At 48.5% G+C, this 26445-nt stretch overlaps 1 protein-coding gene across 8 annotated transcripts in view; it reads left to right on the forward strand.

Annotated features, from left to right (window-relative positions):
- Positions 1-24612, forward strand: part of MRTFB (myocardin related transcription factor B) — a 198998-nt gene extending 174386 nt beyond the window's left edge. For 4 of the 8 annotated variants that reach the window (XM_062180752.1, XM_062180751.1, XM_062180753.1 and 1 more), the window contains 8 exons: positions 1375-1622; positions 2951-3077; positions 4377-5357; positions 7128-7283; positions 9422-9583; positions 9890-10027; positions 16549-16609; positions 19476-24612. In XM_062180752.1, the coding sequence (XP_062036736.1) occupies positions 1375-1622; positions 2951-3077; positions 4377-5357; positions 7128-7283; positions 9422-9583; positions 9890-10027; positions 16549-16609; positions 19476-19993 (2391 nt within the window). In that variant the 3' untranslated portion in view covers positions 19994-24612. The remainder of the gene's footprint in view (positions 1-1374; positions 1623-2950; positions 3078-4376; positions 5358-7127; positions 7284-9421; positions 9584-9889; positions 10028-16548; positions 16610-19475) is intronic. The other 4 variants (XM_062180754.1, XM_062180758.1, XM_062180755.1 and 1 more) reach the window with 3 other exon arrangements.
- Positions 24613-26445: the final 1833 nt, after the last annotated feature.

Consider the following 26445-nt stretch of genomic DNA (forward strand, 5'->3'; position numbering starts at 1 on the left):
AACAGTGGATTAGTGTGTCCCCTTTTCCCCACATCTTTGCCAGCATCTGTTGTTAGTGGATTTCTGTATGTGAGCCATTCTCACCGGCATGAGGTAAAACCTCACTGTGGTTTTGATTTGCATTTCCCTGATGGCTAGTGATCCTGAACTTGTTTCATGTGTCTGTTGGCCATTTGGATTTCCTCTTTTGAAAAATGTCTATTGAGGTCCTTGGCCCATCTCTTAAGTGGGTTGTTTGTTTTGTTGCTGTGGAGTTTCTTGATCTCTTTGTAGATTCTGGTTAGTAATCCTTTATCTGTTGCATAGTTTGCAAATATTTTTTCCCATTCTGACGGTTCCTGGCTTCTGTTTGAATGGCTTTTATCTCTAGATCAAGTTATGAGTACTAAAAAGTAGAAAATTCTCTGATAACTTACCAGTTGAGGAGGAGAAAAGAACTCAGAGTCATTTGGTTCTTAATCATAAGACGAGGGATGTGTGGTCTCAACCCCATCTTTAAAAGAGTGGGGTGTTTTCACAGTATTCAATATTATCAGTTTTGTTATTTTCTTTAGAGATAGGTTTGTGCTGTCTTATTCTCATTAGAAGCATTTTTCTGTTTTTATGTATTCTCCATGGATTTAATATTCTATGGTTACAGTGCAGCAGGCTCAGCCTTCGTTGTGTATGATGTGCAGACTGTCGTTCTCTAGTTGTGTATGATGTACAGACTGTCGTTCTCTAGGAGATACTACAGTAAACACTCAGCGCTGTGTGTACACAGGAGACCTGCAGGAACTGTGTGCTGCATTGGAACAGATAACGCCAGGCTGGGCATCTTGCCCTGCCTCAGGGGACAGATGCAGGAGGGAAGGAGCTACCTGTCATGGCTCTTGAAATGTGTATAATACATTGCTTTCCCAAGTGGCCCTGTCAGTTTCCAAGGTGCATTGCTATTGAATTTTTTTTTTTTTTTTTTACTTTTTGACAGAGTGGACAGGGAGAGAGACAGAGAGAAAGGTCTTCCTTTTGCCATTGGTTCACCCTCCAATGGCCGCCGCAGCTGGTGCGCTGCGGCCAGCGCACCGCGCTATTCCGAAGACAGGAGCCAGGTGCTTCTCCTGGTCTCCCATGCGGGTGCAGGGCCCAAGCACTTGGGCCATCCTCCACTGCCTTCCCGGGCCACAGCAGAGAGCTGGCCTGGAAGAGGGGCAACCGGGACAGAATCCAGCGCCCCTACCGGGACTAGAACCCAGTGTGCCGGTGCCGCTAGGCAGAGGATTAGCCTGTTGAGCCACGGCGCCACTATTGAATTTCAATTCATAGAGACAATATCAGTGTATACCAGGTGATAAAATCTCTTCAAATGTGCTTATTTTCTTTTCTCAAAAATAGCAAAGCCACCCCAAGAATCCAAATGACAAACATCGTAACAAGAAGTGCAAAGATCCCAAACCCCGGGTCAAGAAGTTGAAGTACCACCAGTACATTCCTCCAGACCAGAAAGGAGAGAAGAACGAGCCGCAGATGGACTCCAACTACGCCCGCCTGCTGCAGCAGCAGCAGCTCTTCCTGCAGCTGCAGATCCTGAGCCAGCAGCAGCAGCACTACAACTACCAGACCATCCTGCCTGCGCCAGTCAAGTACGGGCTGGGCTCGGGGCTGGGCCCCAGTGCGTGGTGCGGAGGACAGACGTTGTGACTCATGTGTGCCCATGGTCATTTCCAATTTGTTAGCAAAGCCTAGCACACAGTGTCTGAAGTCCACAGAGCACGGCCTGCATTCCATTGCAGCCATTTACCCTCCAACATGGCTTCTCAACTCTGGTGTTAGAATTGCCTTTTCTAAATTACTGTTTGTGAGATGCATCTTTTCTGGTGCCAATAGCAGTAATTAATTTTTCCTTGTCTATCCATCACATTTTTGATGGATAGTTGAATTTCTTCTAGCTGGGGCTATCATGAATAACGCCATGTTAAGTATGCTCATCTGTGTCTTTTGATGCACGTATGTATAGCTTTGTGTTCAGTGACTGTGGAGGAATGGGATTGCGAGGCCCTCGGGTAGCTGCATGGTTTTCTGTAGTACCGTCGAACAGCTTTCCCGCGTGGTGGTACCAGTTTAGACTTCTGCCAGCAGTGTGTGCATTCCAGTTTTTTCAAGTACTTGGTATTGTCATTCTTATTCATTGGAACAGTTTTACAGGGTATTGGTGTGTGTGTGTTTGCATTTTTCTTCATACCTAATGGTAAGCATTTGGTCACATATTTATGACCATCGGGATAAACTTTCCAAGACCTCCCTCTCTACCCACTAGATTGTTTTTTTCTTACTGATTTTTATAGGGTTTTTTTTGTGGTTTTTTTTTTTTTTTGGTCTATTCTAGGTTTGGAGTCTTTGTCAGAAATAAGTATTGCAGCTATCTTGTCCTGCTCTGTGGCTTGACTTTTCACTGCCTCAAAGATGTACCTTTTACTCTGTTGTGTCCTGCTTAAGAACTCTTTGCCCATCTCAAGGCTGTGAAAATAATACCTGAAGTTTTCTTCTAACGGTTTTACTGTTTTCATAACTCACATTTAGGTTTTGGGGGATGATGGGAGAGAGGGGTTGATCAAGAACCATTTTTTTCTTGTTTAAATATTCACTTTGGCCCCACACTGCCTTCATCCCTGGCTTTGCATACATGTCAGTATGCCTGGTGGCATAACCTTTCCTGCTTTAGCCATAGCCATTTTTGGTCCTTTTTTATAGCTATGTGATGCTTAGAATTGCCTCTCAATTTCCACTAAAACAAGCAAGTGAAACCACAGGGAGATTTTATTGGAATCTAGTTTGATTGACAGATTTACAATATCAAATTTTTCAATCCATGATATTTTTCTCTTCATAACTTAACAGTTAAATTGTTCAAAGAAGCAATGTCAGGTCCATAAATTATTTTATTGTAAACTCTAGTTTTTTTCTTTCACAGAAATGACAAAAACAACAACAGTGGGAATTCAGCCTTGAACAACAGCACATCGAACACGCCGAGACAGAACACATCTGCTCCTGCGAGAAAGCCAGGACCACTGCCTTCTAGCCTGGACGACTTAAAGGTGATGATTCCAAGCCCGCCCAGCCCTAAGCACCACAAGCAAGTCAACCACTTGCTAGACTTGCCTAGCAGATGTAGCTCGCTTTCAGTAGACACTCAGCTTTGTTATTGATACGGTCACTTTTGGAGAGGTACTTTCTTCTTAAGTGACCAGTAATAACTTTCCATTTACTGAGCAGGCATCTTTTTGCAGGCACCATACCAGTTCTGTTGAATTCCAGAAGCTGTGTTTTTTTTTCACCCCCTATTCAATACCAGGCTTAGGAGAAGCAGGAAAATGAACAGTTAAGAACCTGAGCTCCAGGGTCAGTCATTCTAGGTCTGTATCCCAGGTAGGCTGTTTCCTCTGGCAGCTTGGATGAGTGATCTCCTTATCTCTAAAACAGGAAAAAGAACAATATTGAGTGGAAAGAGTAAAGGATTTCAGCAGTGTATTGCACATGGTAATCTTCGTCATTCCTGATGATAGCTCTGTAGACGAATTACCCTCTAAAAACCTTACTCTGTCACTTCTATAGTTACATGTGTATATGTGTTACACGCAGTTTTTTTGTTTTTATGATTGCACACAAGGAACTGGGGACCAGTTACCGGACACACGATGGTCTCAGTTACCAGTGGTCAGCCATGGTCTGAAGATAAGTGAAAAATTCCAGAAATAAGTAATACCTAAGTTGTAAATTCAGCATTCTGGGTTATGTGATAAAAATGATGCTGTGAATTCTCCCTTGGTCCAGCATACCCACAGTGTATAAACTACCTGCCCACTAGCCATCTGGTAGCCATCTTGGGTATCAGATTGGATGTTTCAGTATTATAGTACTTGTGTTCACGTAAACTTACTTTACCTCATAATGGCCCCAAAGTCCACTGATGCTGGCCATGTAGCTCTGCCAAAGAGAAGCCATAAAATGCTTCCTGTAAGTATTCTCTCACATGATCACAGAAAGGACGGTGAGTACAGTACAATGTTTTGAGAGAGATTATCACATTTATATAACATCTTATTGTTACAGTTCTATTTTATCGTTAGTCATTATTACCATGCCTAATTTATTAAATTTTATCATTTGAATATACAGAATATATACTATGAAAAAACTATGCATGGATTTAAAAAAAAATTTGCCCCAAAAATAAGTTTATCTTTTACCCTTTTTCCAGCCCCCCTGTAGAATTTGTTGAGGCATCCACTAGGGGTCTTAGACCCTATTTCCCAACCATAAAGAAGAATTACTGTATACTGTACATTGGTTGGGAAGGTATAAGACCAAAGAATCTGATTTATTTGTACTTCCAGGTATCAGAACTGAAGACAGAACTGAAATTAAGGGGTTTGCCAGTGTCAGGCACCAAACCAGACCTCATCGAACGCCTGAAACCCTACCAGGAAGCAAACAGTGGTGGCCTTGCTGCTAGCGGTATGGTGGCAGTGTCATCGGCAGCCATCGTCACCAGTAATCCGGAAGTCACCGTGGCGTTGCCAGTTACAACACTGCAGACTGCTGTGACCAGTGCCCGGTCCACTTTCAAGGCGGAATTGCCGTCCTCCGGCAGCGTGGCACACGTGGACAGTGCTCACTCCCCCCTGCCCATCTCACCCTCGCCCTCTGAACAGTCCAGCCTCAGCACCGACGACACCAGCATGGCCGACACCTTCACTGAGATTATGACCATGATGTCGCCCTCCCAGTTTCTGTCTTCATCTCCCTTGAGGGTGGCAAACAACGAGGACAGCCTGAGCCCCACTGGCAGCACTCTGTCACACCTGGAACTGGATGCCGCCGAGAAGGATCGCAAGCTTCAGGAGAAGGAGAAGCAGATCGAGGAGCTCAAGAGGAAACTAGAGCAGGAGCAGAAGCTCGTGGAAGTTCTGAAGATGCAGCTGGAGGTGGAAAAGCGTGGGCAGCAGCGGCCGCCGGAGCCCCAGCCTAGCGCCCCTAAGTCAGACCAGAAAGCGGGCAGTGTTGGCCCCTCCATCAAAGATGAGGCCTCCCTCCCTGACTGCTCCAACTCCAGGCAGCCCGTCCCTACTGGGGGCCAGAGCGTGGCTGCCCAAAAGGCTGTGGTGATCAAGCAGGAGGTGCCTGTGGCGCAGGCGGAGCAGCAGAGCATCGTCCCGCAGTTTTACGTGAGTCCCCAGGGACAGCCACCGCCTGCTGTTGTCGCTCAGCCCCAGGCTTTACTGACCACCCAGACTGCTCAGCTGCTGCTCCCTGTGTCCATCCAGGGCTCGAGCGTCACCTCCGTGCAGCTCCCCGTAGGCAGCCTCAAGATCCAGGTGGGACATGCATCTTGCAATATCTTGCCTTATAGCACACAGCGAGTGGAAGCTGCCAGTGGAGAAACCGTGCCTGGGCAGTTTGATAAAGGCATCCACAGGAGATTTCACAGTTGTAGGAAGCTGGTGCATGTGAGATGCCTTTCAAAAAATAGTAAAACAAGCACAGGTATTTTTCTATTACCTTGTCCCTTTAAAAAAAATAATTGGAAGGCAGAGTTACAGAAAGAGAGCCCTTCCATCCTCTCATCCTCTCACCAAATGGCTATAACACCCAGGACTGGAGCAGGCCAAAGCCAGGAGCCTGGAACTCTATCCAGTTCACCCATGTGGGTATCAAGAGCCCAAGTACTTTGCCTGGGAAAGAAGTGAAAGATGGGCCAATTACCAGGGTGCTGCATTAGAAATGAAGCAGCCAGGACCTGAACCAGCAGCCATATAGGATGCCAGTGTTGCAGGCAGCAGCTTAACCCACTGTGCCACAACGCTGGCCCCGTGCCTTGTCCCTTTAATGAGCACAACGGTTTCATAATATATGGACACTTTGGAAATGTCAGTGACGTAGTAACAGCTACTGCTCATACAGAGCACTATATATATACACACACACATGTATTTATATATGATGCATTACATATTTTTGAATGGCTTACTTTAATTCTCGTTCCCCAGAAGATCCAGGTGATAGAGCCCGTTTGTCAATAAGGAAACCGAGGCTGCAGAGGGTGACTAAGCTGCTGGAGGACAGAGCAGATGTGAAGCCTCCTGGGTCCTGTGACCCCAGAGCTCTGACTGTTAAACCCTCTCTCACCTTCTGCTGCCCACATTCCGTTCTAGAAAGGCACCCTTCATGTGAAGATGCCTCAGCCAGGACAGCTGTGAGCACAGATGGAGGAGTGAGACGGTGTTACTGAGAGAGATTAGGGAGCACTGGTGAACATGAAATTCCCTATAGCTTCAGAAAGTTAGTAGAAAATTGAATTACAGGAGAAGTTTACTGTAGTACAAAAAAAAGTTGAAATCCATGCATAACAAAGTTCTTCAAAATGGTCATGCAATGTAAATTATGAAATTTACAGGGATTTCAAAATTTACTTGCATTAAAATAAACTTATAATTCCATTTTCCCATGCACTCTCTGAAGTACCCCCATATTTATTTGGATAGATGTTGAACAGATCTGGACCACAGGTAATCATTAAGAAACCATACAGAGTCGGTGTACCCAACCTTAGTACCCCAAATACCTGTAGGGGCTGAGAGGAATCCTCCTGTATCCTGGGCAGGCATGGCCTGTCTTGTCTTTAGAGCATTTGTGAAGTTGAACTCTACATCTTTAAAACAAATTATTTTGGTCCAAATCTTACCTTACAGGTGATGTTCTAGGAAAAGGAGCCCTGTGGGCATCCTGCCGTGTCCTGGCTGTGCCACAGGATGCACACGCTGCAGCTGCAATGTGGACAGTCAGGCCTCACACAGTTCCTCGTTGCTACTAGATGAATTCTGATACCTGCAGAGTTGGGATCTCAGTTTTCTATTTTTCCAGATGTTTCAAATGAAAATCCTAGCCACTCAAAAACTGAGCGGAGCCTGAAGATAACTGGCCTGGTGTTTCACTCTGGTTTAGAGCTGTTAAGGTTCAGATTTATGCAGACAAATTTTTGTTATTTCATTTTCGATGTAATTCTCAAGCGACCATTCTACATCTAAACTCTTGATTCCAACTCTGACAGTTAAACTGCTTTATTATTGCTATTGTTATTCTCCTAGACTGCGCCACAAGCAGGAGTCCAGCCTCAGCCTCAGATAGCAACTGCTGCCCAAATCCCTGCTGCCGCCTTGTCCCCAGCCCTGGCCTCAAGCGTCCCTCAGAAACAAGACCCGTTCCAGCAGCAAGTGCTCAGTCAGCCTCAGCAAGCGAGAAAGGTCAGTGACTGCTGCTGCGCCCCGCAGAGCCCGTGCTCATTCTGACCGCCATCTGCACACCCACTCAGCGGTCAGCCCCCGAGAGCCTGTTCTCCCCGCCATTTGACTGCAGGTCATCCAATCCTGGGGGTGTAGCAAAGAGCTCTTTATTTTGGAAAGATAGTGAATTCAATATATATGAGTATTTAAAAATACTTTAAGTCTTAAAATGAATCTCTTTTCAAATTAAGTATGCATGTGCTGAATAAGATTTTTTTTTTTTTTTTTTTTGGACAGGCAGAGTGGATAGAGAGAGACAGAGAGAAAGGTCTTCCTTTTTGCCATTGGTTCACCCTCCAATGGCCGCTGCAGCCGGTGCACCGCGGTGATCCGAAGCCAGGAGCCAGGTGCTTCTCCTGGTCTCCCATAGGGTGCAGGGCCCAAGCACTTGGGCCGTCCTCCACTGCCCTCCCAGGCCATAGCAGAGAGCTGGCCTGGAAGAGGAGCAACCGGGACAGAATCCGGCGCCGCAAGGTGGAGGATTAGCCTCTTAAGCCACGGCGCCGGCCTGAATAAGATATTTTTTACATTGGCAAGAGTTTCCCACCTCATGGATCGAGAGCCAGGGCTCACCATTCTGTTCACCACTTCCCTGGGTTACTTCCCTGGGTTGGGCCTCACACAAACTCACTTTCTCTAAGCCTCAGTTTCCTCTTTAAAATGAAGGCGTGGGCCTGGGGCCCAGTGTCCTACACACAGGTTGCTAGCCCAAAAAGTCTGCTGTTAAATGGCCCCTCGATGAACAAAATCCCTTTTATCCAGCAGGTGGAGCTCTGCACTTCTTGGCAGAGCAATGTCTGTGCATCTGAGGGGGTGTTGTGACCCCTGGGAATTAGGAGTCCCCTCAGTGCTCACCTGGAGGATAGAAGGGTGCCCGGCAGTGTGCCTCAGGGCATTGTTCACTCTCGGGCTGTGACAGCTGCAGGAGCCAGCAGTCACGAAATGCAGTTACAGTGTGTGGACAGGGTAAACTAAGGCTCGAACTACTAGAGTTAGACATCATTCCATTCAGTTCATACAAAATAACTTGGTTTTTGCCAACTATAAGGAAATTCAGTGGGAATATACTTACCTACTCAGCGCTTCATGGAAGAAAACAGGTTTTCCATGAACTTTTTGAAGTCTCCTGTTAGACATGTTGTCATTGGTTAATATTTATGTATGTGTGTTTTCAATAAGACTATAGAGGAGAGATTTTCCTTTCAGAACTTTAGTAGTTCTGTGAGCTGCAGTATGGCCATGTGTTCTAAAAGGCTGTGCGATGGGGTCTGAACAGTTTCACAGGAAGACATTCTCAGCAGGAGGTAGGTTTCAAATGGGACTTCGCATGCGGTTGAAGACATTTGAGTGTGGCCACAGGAAGAATAGAAAGGGGCGCAGGGAGTAAGAAGCTTTACCACCTGAATGTGTGGGGCCTGGATTCGTCAAGTGGTAGAACCCCAGAGGGGTGAGAGACAGTGGCTCCCAGTTAAGAGATGAAGCCTCCTACACAACACAGATGAGTGATGAGCCGACCGATGCCTTTCACCTTGGTTTATGGGAACAACACAGATAGAAAGCAGAAGGCAGAACCAGGAGTTGCTGTCCTGAGAGCCTGGGGGTCGGGAGCGGAAAGGAGCAAGCTGCATTTGGAACATGGGAAAGCTAAGATGTCCGGGAAGATTCGGAAGTGAGCCAGGCCTGTGGGAGCAAGGGTGGAGGTAGATTCTCAGCTTAGTGTGACCATCAGAACCCCGAGTTGAGATTGCCCTTATGAGGACTGTAAGAAGGTCAGCTGTCACTGGAGAGCAGCAGATGTTGTTTTTCCACAAGGCACAGTCTATCGTGCCATCTAAGACAAGTACCCATGTAAAGGGACCGCTCATGCCCCAGGGTACCTGGGGCAGACAGACCAGGGCCCACTAGCTGTTGTGGTGAATGAGGTTTTTCTAAAGCGGCACGTGCCCGTGTCTGCACCTGTGCTGAGCACTCAGCACACAGGCCCTGAACTACATCCTGTGTGGCCTCTACAGAAAACACTGGCTGACTCCCGCTCTAAAACGTGGCTTCCTTTACAAAGAAAAGCAAAAGAAGAAACTGACAGCAGTGTTTCTTCACAGCAGGCTTTCACAAACTCGACCCCCAACACCGTGCTTCCGTACCAGAGACCACCTGCACCAGCCGTCCAGCAGCCCTTCGTCAGTGCCCCCACCAGCAGCATCTGCCAGCCCAGAAACGCCCCACCCCCAGCCTTGCAGAACGGGGCTCCTGCTCCCACCAAGGTAAGCACGTGCTGCCGTGCAGCAGGAGCAGCACCCGCAGGGGACGAAGAGCCTGGCAAAGCTGCGCGCTTTAGGCCTGGCGGACTGCATGGCCGTGGTGATGGGGGGGGAGAGCGTTGACAGTATGGTGGTGATCACTCCCTGAGGACGAGCAGCTGAGCTTTCCTGTTCACAGTGGCCCACCAGCGCGGTCAGCCTCCTGCGTCTCGAGGAACCTGCTCGTGACTTGTGTGATTTGGCTGCCACAGGCAGCACAGCCGAGAAAGCTCACTGCCAGGCTAACACGGGCTCCCCTGTTTGCTGCAGCCTAGCTCGCCTTCTCCACCCCAGCAGTTTGTCGTCCAGCACTCCCTGTTTGGGAGTCCGGTCGCCAAGACAAAAGACCCTCCCCGCTATGAGGAGGCCATCAAGCAGACACGCAGCGCACAGTCGTCCCTTCCGGAGGTGAGTGAACACTGGGGCCACTGTTGTGAGAGTCGTATTGATGTGTCATCTGCTCCTCGTGACCAGCCCCACACAGGACCCCTGTCTAAGAGGCACAGACATGACGACCAGGAGCCTCTCTTTCTACAAAGTTATTTTAAATTGAAATGCCATTTGTTATGAAGAATCCCAATAACTTTCCATAGGACTATCACCTGCAGTCACTACTTACTCCTTGTCCTTGGGAGCTAGGGATGGATTATCTCAGGGATAGATGTGATGGTGACCAGGGCCTGTGATTTATACAGGCCCCTCTTTCCTAACTCCACCATTCGGCAGGCCAGCACCAAACTGACACTCTGCCCTCCGGTAGACATGCATGTCTCCCAAGCACCTAAATCTACTGCCCCGACAGGCCATCCCTGCAAGTGCCTCGGCTCGTAGATGGAGCACATGTCACTTTTCCGGTGACACAGCTGATGCTCTCCAGGCATCACAGTGCCTAATGCCCACCCAGTGACCCCAGGCAGGGTACTGACCTTCCTTCAGAGCCATCCTTGGACAGGAGTAGCCATAGCTTTACCAAGGAATGGAGAAAGTTAGAGCCCCTGTTTGTAAAACTTCTGGCCCTGTGGGTGCCTGCCATGACAGCACTTGTCATCCACCACCCTCAACACCCTTCTTGGTCTCTCTGGCCCTATCAGCTCTTCCAAAGTTTAAACCAAACTCACCTCCAAGGAAGAACCCCAGCCTCATGGAGGGTGTGAGGAGTGGCCCTGACCCTCCTTGGTTGCCTGAGGTACAGTGTCACAGGGATGATCAGCAAGGCTGAGGGAGCACAGTTAGCATACACTGCCTTGTAGCCGTCTCCTGCCAAGGGAAAGATGTCCCTTTCGACTCAGAAAGGGCCTCTACCTGAGCAGGAAAAACCAGTTTCCAGAAATAGGGTTAGCCCTGTGCCGTAAGAGTGGGCAGGAACGGTGCTGGACTAGACGGCCCTCCCCTGGGCCCTTCAGAAGGGGCGTCGCGGCACCAGGAGCTTAACTGCAGTTGTTAGGAAATACAAGGGGAGCACTCACCCTGGCGAACACCGCAGGTTCATTAGTGCTGCCTGCTTGATCTGTGTCACAACAGCAACAGAGACTCTCCCACCGCCTCCTAGAGAGCGGACTGGAGTCCCTAGTTTACACGTGTCTGTGTGTACACTGAGGGAACTTGTGGGGATCAGACGCATGTAGTACCTCTTCACATACCATTCAGCATCAAGTGGTACACACAGCAAGCAGTGAAGGACTGAAGGAAAGATGTGTACACCGAGGAGGGGAGTTACATGCTAGGGTCAAGCCAAGGGGCTGGGTTACTGATGGAAAAACCCGTCTCTGTGGTCCATGAAACCAGAAGACTGGGTTGAGGACAACTGAAGGGCAACAGCCAGAGAAGCGATCCCCACATCTATACGCACATGGCGCAGGATCCACAGCTCAGCTGAAGACAAGCTCGAAATCGAGGTTGGAGCCTCTATCCAAGAAACAGTTTGAAGTTCAAGTCTAACCTAAAACAAGATGACCCATGCATCTGAGGCAAATAACCGAGTCTCAAAGTCTCTACAGTTTAAAATCCACAACATCCACTCGTTACTTATCGCAAACAAAACAGGAAAATGTGTTCTCCAAAGAGACAAGGTAACTGCCAAGACAACCCTAAGTTAATGTCGATGTTACTCTTTGCAGAGGAGGATTTTGAAGTCACTGTTACAACTATTCTCAGTAAAATAGAAGAAAATGTTTGGGGAAGGTGTTTGGCACAGTGGTTGTCATTTTCAAAAAGTACATTTGTAGGGGCCAGCACTATGGCATAGCATGCTTAATGGAATTTTAAAACAGGTTCTAACTAAACTGTCCACCCAGGTCCACTTAGACTGGGTAAAACTCCTTCCTTTAGGTCTGTTAAGAATCAGATCTCAGGGCCGGCGCTGTGGTGTAGCAGGTAAAGCCGCCACCTGCAGTGCTGGCATCCCATATGGGTGCTGGTTTGAGTCCTGGCTGCTCCACTTCCGATCCAGCTCTCTGCTATGGCCTGGGAAAGCAGAAGATGGCCCAAGTCCTTGGGTCCCTGCACCCACATGGGAGACCCAGAAAAAGCTCCTTGCTTTGGATAGGAGCAGCTCCAGCCATTGTGGCCAATTGGGGAGTAAATCAGTAGATGGAAGACCGCTCTCTAACTCTGACTTCTGAATAAATAAATCTTTAAAAAAAAAATGTATATTTGTAGTGAATGAAAAGATAGGATATCTAAACAGATATAAAAAGTTTTTTGTTTTTTTTTTTGTTGTTGTTGTTGTTGTTTTAAAAAAAGCTCTAGGAGCCAGCACCATGGCGTAGCAGGTAAAGCCACTGCCTACAGTGCCAGCATCCCATATGGGCACCGGCTCAAGACCTGGCTGCTCCTCTTCCAATCCAGCTCTCTGCTATGGCCTGGGAAAGCAGAAGATGGCCCAGGTCCTTGGGCCCCTGCACCCACTTGGGAAACCCGGAAGAAGCTTCTGGCTTCAGATTGGCATAGCTCCGGCCATCTGGGGAATGACCCAGCAGATAGAAGACCTGTCTCTCTGCCTCTTTCTCTTTGTAACTCTGCCTTTCAGATAATTTTTTTTTTTTTAATCTAAACGGGAATTCTAGAACTAAAAAGCTACAGTATCTGAAGTTTAAAAAAAAAATGGAGAAGGCAGAGAACCTGCAAACAGATCAGTAAAGCTTTCCAATCTGAATAACGTGGAGGGGAAGGAATTTTTTTTTAAGATTTATTTATTTTAAAGACAGAGTTAGAGATCTTGCATTTGCTGGTTCACAGCCCAAATGGCCACAACACCTGGGGCTTCTCTAGGCTGAAGCCAGGAGCCCAGGTCTCCCTCCTGGTTGCAGGGGCTCAAATATTTGGGCCGCCTTCTACTGTTTTCCCAGGTGCCACCAACAGGGAACTGGATCAGAAATGAAGTAGCAGAGTCAAACCAGCATGTATGTGGGGTGTGAGCACTGCACCACAATGCTGGCCCTGGAAGGTTTTTGTAAGAATGAACAGAGCCTCCGCCCTGGGATGTTAACAGCCTAATGTTGGCAGAAGAGCAGTCCCAGGGAAGAGAGAATGTGGCAGGTGGAGACATATGACCAAAATAGTCACAAATTATGCTGAGAGACAAATTTACAGCTTCGAGGTACGCAGTAAACACCTCACTGGACACATAGAGGGCCTATTCATAGCACAGTCTTCATTAAAAGGCAAGGCTATAGAGAAAGGCAAGATGTTAAACACACAGGAAACGGCTATTTAAGTAATGTTACCTATGAAAACCAGAAGAGAGGCAGCAGTGTGTTTAAAGTCAGCCAGAATTATCAGAAATGAAAGTGGCATAGCACTGCAGACCCCGCAGGGGACACCCACATCAGCATGCCTGATTTTAAGTCCTGCCTCCGCCTTCAATCCAGCTTCTTGCTATTGCACACCCTGGGAAGCAGAAGGGATGGCTCAGCTGACTGGGCCCTGCCACCCATGTGGAAGACTGGAACTAAGTTCAGCTCCTGGCTTTGGCCTGGGTCAGGCATTTGGAGAGTGATCTAGCAGATGGAAGATCTCTTTGGGGCTGCGTGTCTCCCTCCATTTCAAATAAACGAAAGTGAACTTTGGGCCACAGCAGGTTGAGGTGACACCAGCATCCCATCTCAGAGTGCTGGTTGGAGTCCCAGCTATTCTTTTTCTGATCCAGCTCTCTGCTAATGTACCTGGGAAAGCAGCAGACGATGACCTAAGTACTTGGGCCCCTGCTGCTCACATGGGAGACCTGGATGGAGGTCCTGGCTATTGTGGGCAATTGGGGAGTAAACTAGTAGACAGAAGATCTTTCTCTCACACTTTACCTTTTAAATAAAAATCTTAAAGTAAACTATTTTCAGACAAAGTGTGATAATCCATGACCAAACATAACAATATCTTCAAGAGTTTATAATGTGTGAAGATATATCTACAATTAATAAAGAATGGAGGAGAACATTGAGGAATCTATGTGCTCCTATTTTCTATGCAGTGGTACAGCGTTAAGTTGAAGTAACATAAGCAAAGTTAATGTGCAATATATATGTGCAGTAACAACCAAGAAAATAATACAGTGAAGATAACTTTTTGGAAAATCTGATTTTTTAAAAGACAGTAAAGAATAAACAGGGGAGCCAAAAACCAAGTAGGATACCTGAGTAACAAATAACAAAATGGTAAACCCAAACTTAACCACATCAGTAATTACATTTCACGCAAGTAAACAATCCAGTTAAAATACAGAAATTGGGCCGGCGCCATGGCTCACTTGGCTAATCCTCTGCCTGCAGCGCCAGCACCCCAGGTTCTAGTCCTGGTTGGGGCGCCAGATTCTGTCCCGGTTGCTCTTCTTCCAGTCCAGCTCTCTGCTGTGGCCCTGGAGGGCGGTGGAGGATGGCCCAGGTCCTTGGGCCCTGCACCCCATGGGAGACCAGGAGGAAGCACCTGGCTCCTGGCTTTGGATCAGCGCAGCACGCCAGCTGTGGCAGCCATTTGGGGGGTGAACCAACGAAAGGAAGACCTTTCTCTCTGTCTCTCTAAATCTGCCTGTCAAAAAAAAAAATTGGTCGGAATGCATAGAAAGGCCAGACTCAAGTGGGTGTTGTATGATAGCCTGAAGATATGTCTTTGGCCTTCGCCTCTGGGCAGGACTTGGTTACTCACTTCTAAACAGACAAGGCTGGGAGCCTTCACAGATGAGGCCATAACAGGATGCTTTTCCTCTACCTGGTTCTTCCCCGGATTGCTACCAGGAAAGCCACCCATCCTGCTGTGTAGATGCTCCGGACACCATCTGGAGAGGCTGCTGGGGACAAGCATTGAGGCCTCACCTCAGCAGCCACCTCCAGTTTGCCAGTTGGTGAATAAGCCACATTCGCCAAGGGCACTCTTCAGCCACACCTTGAGTTGACTGTAGCCCAGCCAACATCTTGATCGCAACCTCATGAAAGAGACCAAGCCAGAACCACTCATTCAACCATGCCTGCATTCCTGACCCACAGAAACTGTGACATAGAAATGTTGAGTCACTGGGTTTGGAGCATTTTGTAATGCAACAACAGATGAGTAATGCATGCATCCACAAGAAGAGACCTCACATGCAAAGACCCAGGTTGAAAGTCAGTGCTTGGAAATGGGTACACCATGCCAACAGTAAACACAAGAAGAATCCTGCAGTAGGCAAAGAGATTTTGAACACACATTTTATCAAAGAAGATAAACTGTGTGTGTGAAAAGATGCTCAACATCACTAGTTATGAAGGCAGGGCAAAGTAAAACTACAGTGCAGTACCACTACACCCCTAGTTGTCTGAAATTAAAGTACTGGTGAGAATGTCGAGCTGCTGGGGAGGTACACTGGTACAGTTGATGCTGAAGACAGTCTGGCCATGTCTTCAAGTTAGACATACACTTTTTTTTTTTTTTTTTTTTTTTTGACAGGCAGAGTGGACAGTGAGAGAGAGACAGAGAGAAAGGTCTTCCTTTTGCCGTTGGTTCACCCTCCAATGGCTGCCGCGGTAGCGCGCTGCGGCCGGCGCACCGCGCTGTTCCGATGGCAGGAGCCAGGTGCTTCTCCTGGTCTCCCATGGGGTGCAGAGCCCAAACACTTGGGCCATCCTCCACTGCACTCCCTGGCCACAGCAGAGAGCTGGCCTGGAAGAGGGGCAACCGGGACAGGATCGGTGCCCCGACCGGGACTAGAACCCGGTGTGCCGGCGCCACAAGGCGGAGGATTAGCCTGTTGAGCCACGGCACCGGCCTAGACATACACCTTTGAGCCATTCCTTCCACCCTGAACTGTTTACCAAGGGGACAGGAAACACCGGTCTTTAGAAAAACAGCAAAAACCTCAAAACTCAAATGTCCATCCACAAATGAATGAATCAGCTGTGGTGTTTCCATACACTGGAAGACGACTCAGCGGTAAAAAGGATAGAGCATTGCTAAGGTGTACTGTACCATGAACCGATCTCAGAATAGTTAGGTTGAGTGAGAGAAGCCAGTTCCCTTCTTCCCCGCCAAAAGACACACCCTGTATGGACTCCATTTACATCAAACTAATCCACAGTGAAAGACGTCGAAGGAGTGGATCGCGTGGGGATGAGCAAAGTATAGACAGGCACTGGAGGTGGTGCATACGCTTGGTATCTTGGCTTTTGGTGGTGGCTTCAAGGGAGAATTCCTGTGTCAGAACATACCAAATTGTATGCCTGATAAGTACATCTTTTTGTGTGTCAGGTAAATCTCCATAAATCTGCAAAAATACATACAGTATGATCATCTTTCTACACGCACACTTAGCTGCGAATGAATACAGATGCTTCTGAAACAAAGTGGTCTCCATGTTTCCCTGATTGTCAGGTGGTAGACAGATGTGCCACAGCCCTTAGTGCTCCCAGTGGGTGGTACCTCGAGGCTGTGTGGAAGAAAGCTGATTGCTGTCTCCTTCCTTGCAGATTTCCCACGCCCACAGTCAGCAGATGGACGACCTCTTTGATATCCTCATCAGAAGTGGAGGTAGGTCTAAAGACGTGCAGACGCCCAGAGAAGCAGTCTCCCCACACGGGTCCCCAAGCTCATCCCTGGACCCTGAGAAACCCAATCTCTTCATTCTGACGAAACTTACTGCTCTGAAATCTCTCACATTTAGGCCATTAAAACAACCTACTATAAACGGAGGAAAAGCCATTGATCCTGTTGAAGACAGGAACTTGGCCGGCACTGTGGCTCAACAGGCTAATCCTCCACCTTGCGGCGCTGGTACTCTGGGTTTTAGTCCCGGTCAGGGCGCCGGATTCTATCCCGGTTGCCCCTCTTCCAGGCCAGCTCTCTGCTATGGCCCAGGAAGGCAGTGGAGGATGGCCCAAGTCCTTGGGCCCTGCACCCCATGGGAGACCAGGAGAAGCACCTGGCTCCTGGCTTCAGATCAGTGCAGTGCGTCGGCCGCAGCGGCCACTGGAGGGTGAACCAATGGCAGAAAGGAAGACCTTTCTCTCTGTCTCTCTCTCTCTCACTATCCACTCTGTCAAAAAAAAAAAAAAAAAAAAAGACAGGAACTTGACATTTTGTTTATCTGTAGCTATCTGACTACTGAAACCAAAGACCACCACCAAATAGCAAAGTAGAGCCAGATTTCAGTTCCATGTTGAACACTTGAAAGCATGTCCCCTGTGTACCATCATTGTGACAGGATGAAGACATTCCAGTCCCACCGTAACTGTTAGCAGCCAGCTGCCCAAGCCTGGGCTCTGGAGACTTTATTAAAATTCAAAGGCAGGACGGCGCTGTGGCTCAATAGGCTAATCCTCCACCTGGGGCGCCGGATTCTGTCCCGGTTGCTCCTCTTCCAGGCCAGCTCTTTGCTGTGGCCAGGGAGTGCAGTGGAGGATGGCCCAAATGCTTGGGCCCTGCACCCCATGGGAGACCAGGAGAAGCACCTGGCTCCTGGCTTCAGATCAGTGCAGTGCGCCAGCCGCAGTGGCCATTGGAGGGTGAACCAACGGAAAAGGAAGACCTTTCTCTCTCTCTCTCACTGTCCACTCTGCCTGTCCAAAAAAAAGATAAATTAATTTAAAAAATAAAAATAAATTTAAAAAAGCCTCAAAGGCAATGCTGGAGCACTTTCTCTATATAATATAAAAAGCGATTCTTAAATTACAAAAAAGTCACGGACATCTCTGCCTCAGCTTGCAAATGTCTTTAAAATAAGTTTAGAACCGGTATTTTCAAAGAAGTTCAAATGCTGTCTAGGAATATTTTCAAGTATTTTTAAATTACTCCTATGAAATTGGACTTAACATTTCTCCATTCAGAACAAGTACTATTTTATATTGAAGTTGATGCTCTGGTGATAATGTTTGGCCTAATGTAGAGAAATCTTGATATTTGACTATTTAATATATATGTGCATATGTGCAAAATTATTTTTTTCTTAGAACCATATTGGCCTTGCAAAGTTATTTAAATCTATTGTATAAACTACAGAAATTTTAAAAATTAACATTTCCGTGCCTTGACTATTTTTAATCCTAAAGTTTCTACCAAATCTGGTAAAGATCAGGTGTTTGTTTTTCAGTATTTATTTACTTGGAAGGCAGTGTTAGAGGGAAAGAAAGAGCAAGAGAGTGCTTCTGCTGGTTCGCTCTCCAAACAGCTGCAACAGCCAAGGCTGTGCCAGGCCATAGCCAGGAGCCCGAAGGGATGCCGGCATCTCAGGCAGCAGCTTAATCCACTATGCCACAGCGCCAGCCCCAAAGATCAGATTTTACGTGATTAGTAAGAATTATTTTTATAGCCTAAACTTGGAGATTATAATACAACTTTTAGTAACTCCTAGAAGGTATAATTTGCTTATGACAAAGTAACCAGTAAGTGTATTATTTCACCTTTTTGTATAGCTATACCAGTAATAATGAGAACCAACATTGAAATTCTTCATTTAAGGCCTAGTTAACTGATAGTGCATTTAAGGCTTTCAAAACAATTTCAGAGATGACTACAGATAATAAAGTAACAAACTGTCTTAAAAACACATGCAGTCCATACAGTTAATCCGTTCGCAGGCATCTGACTGTAACTCCTTTCTCATCCTAACCTTTGAGGTTTAAGAGCTGTCTTTATCATCCCTGATGTGCCTGCATAGCAAGGAAACCAACCATATCGTCATGCACGGAAAACAGAAATTTTGTTCAGTATTGCCTAAGGAACAGTGGCGCCTGGAGCAGATGATCCACTGAGTTGCTTTTCTGACAAGGAATAACACGCAATCTGAGCTTATTAAGATGTTTACCAAATTTACAAGGTTTTAGTTAAGCTCAGGAAACAAGACCAAAAAGTAACAAATAAGCATGTGTGTTAACCTCATCTTAAAAAAAAAAAAAAAAAAAAAAATCAAAGGAGCCCTTGTTAGCTTTAATTCCAAAATAAGATGGCACTCTATTTTTTCTGAACTTTATAATGTGTATAGCTCTCCTGCACACACAGTTCCAACTCGTTACAAAAGTAGATCTTTGCTAACCTCGAGGCTGTACTTCATTTCACATTGATTTTAAGGATTCTGTAATCACAGAATCATAGAGTAGGGTAAGACCCGAGTCCCATCTTGAAGTCCTGAATGACTAAGGACCCAGAGGTCAAATAGCCTAAAACCATAGATCGTTGTCTGAGGGGATATAGATGCTCTTTTCGTGATTAAAAAAAAAAAAAAAAAAAAAAAACAGCTGAAAGCTTACCAGACTGTAATAACAATCTGCTTAACGAACATCTCCCTAAAGATTGTCAAGGATTGTCCCGGACCAGGAGCATTCCAGTAGCAAAAATACCTATTAACCAAAAGGTTTCAAAATTAAATATTAATCTAGTCATTGCTTCAATTACTTTACAGAGATTTCTCTGCCTATAAAAGAGGAGCCCTCTCCTATTTCCAAAATGAGACCAGTGACAGCCAGCATCACCACAATGCCCGTCAACACCGTGGTGTCCCGGCCGCCGCCCCAGGTCCAAATGGCACCCCCTGTCTCCTTGGAGCCCCTGAGCAGTTTATCTGCCAGCCTAGAGAACCAACTAGAAGCTTTCCTGGATGGAACTTTGCCTTCAGCCAATGAAATCGCTTCTCTACAAAGCAGCAGTGAAGACAGAGAGTCCTTCTCTCTGATCGAGGATCTCCACACTGACTTACTGGAGCACTCGCACTCACCCATGGAGACCTCCGAGGCCCAGTTCGCAGCAGGCACCCCCTGCCTGTCCCTGGACCTCTCGGACTCAAACCTGGACAACATGGAGTGGTTGGACATCACCATGCCCGGCACGTCGTCGGGACTCACTCCGCTCAGCGCCACGGCACCAAGTATGTTCTCCGCCGACTTCCTCGACCCCCAGGACCTCCCGCTGCCGTGGGACTAGTGCCGCAGGGTTCTTGTCTCGGGGGCCGTGAGGTTTTAGAACACAAAGAAGTTTCTAGAGACAGATCCATAGTTGCATTCTTGCAATTGAAACACATTGTCATGGACAGAAGACAGAAGGTTCTAAGCCTGGAACCCAAGTTTGGAAACCTTTCATTGCGCCTGGCAGTGAATTTCTGCAGCTTAGCGTAGCACGGGCCTTCCGCAGCGTACACTAGTCAAAGAGGACTTGTCCATTTCTCCAGACTTCAGTGCAGCGGGAAGAGTACCTTTAGCTAAAACACAGATGAGAATCACACACACGGGAAATGACACTAGGATTCTCTGGTTACCAACTACATTTAAACCTCTGTGGTCACTTTACGACTCTAAATAAAGGCAGATGACTACACTCAACCCAGGCCAGTCAGTGTGAGGGCGGTGAGCGGTACTGCAGGTTGTACTTCTGGCGACGGCGCAAGCCAGGCCAAGCCAGCAGGGCTCAGAGGCAGTGCAGGGCCCTGGCCAGTTCAGTGACAGCTTCTAGCTGAAGACTTTTGGTTCATCCAGAAACCTATGTAATTTTTTTGTGTTGTAGTTTATTTTGTGATTTTTGGAATCTCACTTTAGATTTCTAAATTTAAACTTAAATGGGAGCCTTTCATTATAACCAGAAGATGTCCACAGAAGCAATCCACTGTAAAAAGTCCAGCTGTACTGCAAATCCTAGCAGCAGCCCTCCAGGGTGGGTTCACTGGTTTTGCCCCGTGTATCAGACGTTTGTGTGTCTCCTCTGACATGGTGACTTATACAGCCGACAGTAGGGTAAGGATGTGGGTATCCAGTGGTCCTGCTTTTGTGATAACTCGAACGTCTCTCGAGTACCTGAGCCACATGTGTTTGTGTTAAGAATCACTGACTTTCAGGTAACCAGACCCATCTCGAAGAACCAAGGCAAGGCTTTAGCATGAGCGAGCTTTCTGAGCTGGTGCGGTAGAAGAGGGGACGGTCCCTCTGCAGCCGATGACAGCCTGGCCGGCCTTCCCTGCCTCGTGTCCCAGGCCATCACTTCATAAGCTTCTAACTGGACATCACCATCCTTTCAAGCCGAAGATTAGAAAACTGGAGGTTTTACTTTTTTTTTTTTTAACATAGAAAAAAGTCACTACATACTTGTTGAGTAGCTTAAGAATTTCCTAAAATGCCAACTCTCAGAGCATTTCCAAAATTATTTTAGTCATTTAAAAATGGTAAAATGTAAATATCCGAACAAAAAACTGAACTCTAGCAAAAGAATGTGGAGATGTTTACCCTCTCGCAGACCTGTGCGCTCCTCACCACGAAATGGCCCCCTGCTCCCCGGTGCATGCAGGAGTCTGCCTGGCCCACTACTCACAAAAAACGTGGGAATGACTTCGGGTCTGTGTTCTGAGCGCGGATCTCGTTTCTGGAGCCTATTCGGTTGGGGTTCACACGAGCACACAGGAGCCCTGTGGGTGCAGAGGCCCCTATGCCCAGTGCACTCTGTGGCAGACAGCTTACGTGTGTAGCAGGGGGTGACGTGATGTGCAGGGTACAGTAACCGTCTCCTCACCTGGGCAGGCACCTGCCTCAGGGGGGCTCTTGGCTGTGGTTTGTTGCCAAGGCATTTGGCTGGAGTTTGTCAGCTGCATCCTTAGTCCCTGAGCATCTTCATTCAGATTTGGATGGCTTACTAAAGTAGCACCAAATGTCAGTGGGACAGTAGGAGGCCAGGGACACCCAGAGCTGTTCCCTCCCGTGAGCAGCTCTGTGTCCACGATCCTGACCTGCATACGAGTTGCCTTTCTGGTCCTCGGGCCCCTTTATTGCTTCTTCAGATAGGATTTGGAACATGCCACAGGAAGGCTGCTCTCGGAAAACACAGCCCAGTGCAGGGAACGCTCCGTGGCGACTGTGACTTCTCAGGAGCCCACTTCACATAGGCATGGGACGCTGCGTGGACCAGAAGGCACGTCTCAGGAGAGCCAGGGCTCCAGCTAGTGCTCCATCAGCCATTCCGCTTGCCCTGTTCGCCTGGCCATCCTCTCCCAGCTGTCCTGCAGTCTCAGCCACGTGTTCCTGGTTGCCATGTGCACTTGACAAGACCAAAGACCAGTCTGCAAACAAGGCCCTTGACCTGAGCCTGCGTGCCTGGCACAGGTGCCCTGAGGTTCCGCGGGTTTGGGAAAGACAGTTCCATGTTGTTGTTGAAGGTCAATTTCACAGCCATGCAAGCACAGGGCAAAGCAGCCAGCACAAGAGGTCCTGCTGTACATCACATTACCAAGAAGGCAACTCCTGGAGACAGGTAATCTCACATCCCGTTGTCCTCGCGACCAGCTCTTCAAACGCACTGCAATCAGCGTCTCCTCTCTGCTGGGAGCAGGGTGGTGTGCAGTCTTAGCAAAGCTTCCACCAAGCCTGGGGCAGCCTAGGGGGTGTGGCCGTCTTGTACTTTCAGCAAAGCATGGGCTAGAAACCTCTTAGAGCAAAATTAGTGGTCAAGTCCCCTGAAGCTGCAGCCCACTGTGTAGTGTTTGCCACGTGTCTGTGCGCAAATGTGTTCTGAACATGTGGGATTTCTTCCCGAGATGCTGTTTGTTCTTGCTTCATAGGAATGTTTTTGTGATCCCGAAGAGATCTTCTTTAATTGCCTTTTTGCAAACCCGTGCTGCAGGGACAGACACTTACTGATTTGTCGGGGCTGTCGAGGAGCAGTGGCGAAGGCAGACTGGGGTCACCTCCGGGCTGCTGCCTGTGGAGGCAGGGCCCCGGCGAGAAGACGGTGCCCTGCTGTACCGGCAGCCAGTTAGCCATCCTGTCAGCACAGCCACGCTGCCCCCCCAGCCCAGAGCGTGCGTGCAGACGAGCCATAGCCGCTGGCCTCCAGCTATCCCCACACGCGTTGGCGCGGTCCCTGGGAGAAGTGGGGCGCCCTGGGCAGGGCTGGAAGCGCCTGGGGGAGGCGCCTGTCTCAGTGTCTGTCCTTGGGCCCTGGGCATTCCCCTGACCCCCACCAGCTTGCCCAGGCGGGGAGCGCGGGGCACTGCCAGGGACCTTTTAGAGACGGTGAAGAACAGCTGTTCGTGTGTCAGCAGAGCGACACGGCGCACTTTAACCAGGTTCACAAACAACTCTGTTCTCCATCACTTACACATGAACACCGAGTGCTGGCAACAGAGACCACCAACAGACCACCAAATACCAATTGTCCTGTGCCCTGGAAGCCATGAAATTAGTCCAAACTTGTCACCATTAACTGGAAGGTCAGGTTGATGAAGGAACACCGCTTGTGAGTGCATCGGAGTGTATTTGGAGAGCGCCTGACCACATCCCCACTCGCCCCCTACGTGACTGCAGTCAGAACTGGAAAGTAACATTGAGGCGCGGCATTCCTTCCCCGGCCCCGCCTTTGCTGGCCGGCCTCTTCACCAGTCCCCTGGGGCCGCGCTCCTGTGGGCCAGGGACTCTGCCCAGCGCGGAGCAGGCCGGCGTAGTTCCGCTCAACCTGCTCGCAGCGTCCGAGGAGACGCACCACTGCAAAGGGTTCTGTCCACACTCTGGTGTCAGGCGTGCGATTCAGAAAGCTGCACATGTTTACAAAAGAGCTCTCACCCTACTCACACACACCCCACTCTGTGAATCATGATGGGAAAATGTCACAGTCTGTGACAACAGGATGGCAGTCAGATCCACAGGTGCTGCCTGGAATCAAGCGAAATATGGAATTGGAGACGTTGACACAGCTACCATGTGTAACAGAGCTTGGTGCCAACTACTAGGACGAAGCTTTAACCAAGACCGTAGAAATCACCAGAACTCCTAACAATTACCTCTCTGCATTCGTTCTGCTGTAAGCAATCTTGCTAACTGGTAGGAAGGGGAAGCATTTAGGAAGGGGTTAGTCTCTACCAAAAGTACTTGACCTCGAGTAACCAAGAGGATGCAAATGTTTCAAAGGAACCAAAGGCATTGCCAAGTATTTGCCAAAAGGAGGCACTTTTTATTTAAAATTTGAGACTAATGAGATCTCAAAAACCAGTCCCAAAAAGGTATTATACATTTAAGGTTATAATTTTCACAGAGATGTAGATATTTCTCTATCGTCTTCATGTAAAATAGTAGAGAGCTGTTTTAAGAATACATATCTAGTAGTAATACCAGGTTTTTTTCCTTTCCATGTAGAAATTATTGCTTGCAATAGAAATGCAACGTGATAGGTGTTTCTCTTCTTATTTTCATTGTCACATTATGTCTTAGCATCTCACTCTATGAAAACAAGAAGAAAGATACCAATCCACGGAGCCCTGCTTGTTGAAGCAACAAGAAACGATGGCAGTTGGGGGTCCATTTGTTATTGCCTTTGTGTTGTTTTTAAGAAGAAAACCATGATGCCTTTGTCCCTGCTGTCTGCACCCCTGACCTCGAGTCCGCATCATGGCCGGGTGCCATACGTGTTGCACGTGCACTGTACGTAGGTGGCACACGCGTGTCCCGTGTGTGCGCACATCCCTCGTTACATCTCTGTACATAGCGGCAGGATCGTAGCTGATCGGGAAACGTTTGATATCTCGGCAATTTTGCATTTTTGTGTCTCAAATAAAAGACATTTTGATGTACTGCGATTCTTGCTGTGCAGGGGAAAGACGGCAGCCCCGGGTCATTAGAGCCATCACAGACCCGGCGTACGGGGCACATCTGGGAGGGGACTCCAGCCACGTTGACTGGCAAAGCGAGAGGCCTTTGGTCTTCACTCTTTGCAAATTTATTGATTATTCTGTGTGATTGAAAGGCAGAGAGCCTGACAGACACAGAGAGGGAGTTCCCCCATCTGCTGGTTGATTCCCCTAAGGCCCTCAAGAGCCAGGAGCCCAGATCTCAAGCCGAGTCTCCCCCATGGGTAGCAGGGACCTGGGTGTTGGAGCCAGCTGGGCCAGGGTTGTGGCCCTGTGACTTGCGTCCCGTATGAGCACCGGCTCAAATCCCGCTGCTCTACTTCCCGTCCAGCTCCCTGCTGACGCACCTGGGAGAGCACTGGAAGATGGGTCCCTGCCACCCACTTGGGAGACTCGGATGGAGCTCCTGGCTTTGGCCTGGCCCAGCCCTGGCCATTGTAGCCATTTGGGGAGTAAAGCAGTGAATGAAAAATCGATCAATCTCTGTGTGTATGTGTCTTCCCCATTCTGTAACTCTGCCTTTCAAATAAATTAAAAAAAAAAAAAAAAAGATTGGTAGAGCCAGGACAGGAACCCAGGAACTCTGATATGGGGTGCGGGTACCCCTTGTGGCCCCTTAACCCCTGCCCCAAATGCCCAGCCTTCCAGGCAGGTCTTGCAGTCACACACACAGCGGCCCCCGTTCCAGGCCAGGAGCCTGAGGTACAGCACAGGCTCTCCTGGGTTGTGGCTGGATTGGCATGTCCACATCACTACCAACCTCATGTCTACAGTTGTAAGGAAACACTGGCGGAGGGTACTGAGGTACAGGGTGGACACCACACACACACACACTCCGAAAAGAGTTTCTGAAGGCCCAGTAATCCTCCGGTTTAGCCAAGTTTCAAAGGCAAGCGTTATGCCCAGTGTCCTTATAGCCCACCCCAGAAGTGGCCTTTGCAAATCCTGTCCTTGTAGGAAGCTCCTACTTCACTTGAGCCTCAAACATCTGAGAGCTGTGTACTTCCTCTATGCTTTGAACAAACAAAACGGTCCTAAGTCAACAGGACTGACAGCTATCACTTTAATTTTTTTCTTTATTTGAAAGAGAACTCTCACGTGGTAGTTCACCACCCCAGTGCCCACAAGGGGCAGAAATGGAACCAGGAACTCCACCCAGGGCCCTTATGTGCGCGGCAGGAACTCTCTGGCTTGAGCTGTCTCCCAGAGCCTGGGTTAGCTGGAAGCTGGACCCAGGAGCCAGAGCCCAGACTCAAACCCAAGCACTCAGATGGGAGCTGCAGGCATCTTCACCACTAGGCTTTTCCCTCAGCCTCTGATGAGGAAACAGGTGGAGGCCCAACCACAGATAGGGGAGAGAGTCAGTCTGGGGACCTAAATGCAGCCAAGCCTTTCTATCCGACACATGGGAAGCAGGAGGGCGGCCCCAGAGCAGGAAACCAGGGACACTTTCAAAGTGGTGCCGGAGCACAGGGCACCAGACACGGCCCTCGGCAAGACACGCACAGTAGCTACTCGCTGGCGAGGGGCAGCGTGCTGGGTGCAGAACCCAGGCAGCAGGTGCCAGGAGAAACCCTGGGTCTGGGCTCAGGAGCGAAGGCTGCAGAACCTTCCATGGGCGGGTCCACCGCCTCTGGGGAGCTGCGCACACACTCAGCACCATCCTGACTCCAGGCGCACACCACAGGATCTGTAAGCCCGGACACGCTGCGCCCTCAGCAGGCAGTGAGAGCGAAGGAGCAGGGCCAGAGCCTACGTGCGGAAACCGGGAGAAGAG

The sequence above is a fragment of the Lepus europaeus genome, chromosome 21 (assembly GCF_033115175.1).
Source record: "Lepus europaeus isolate LE1 chromosome 21, mLepTim1.pri, whole genome shotgun sequence".
Classification (NCBI taxonomy): domain Eukaryota; kingdom Metazoa; phylum Chordata; class Mammalia; order Lagomorpha; family Leporidae; genus Lepus; species Lepus europaeus.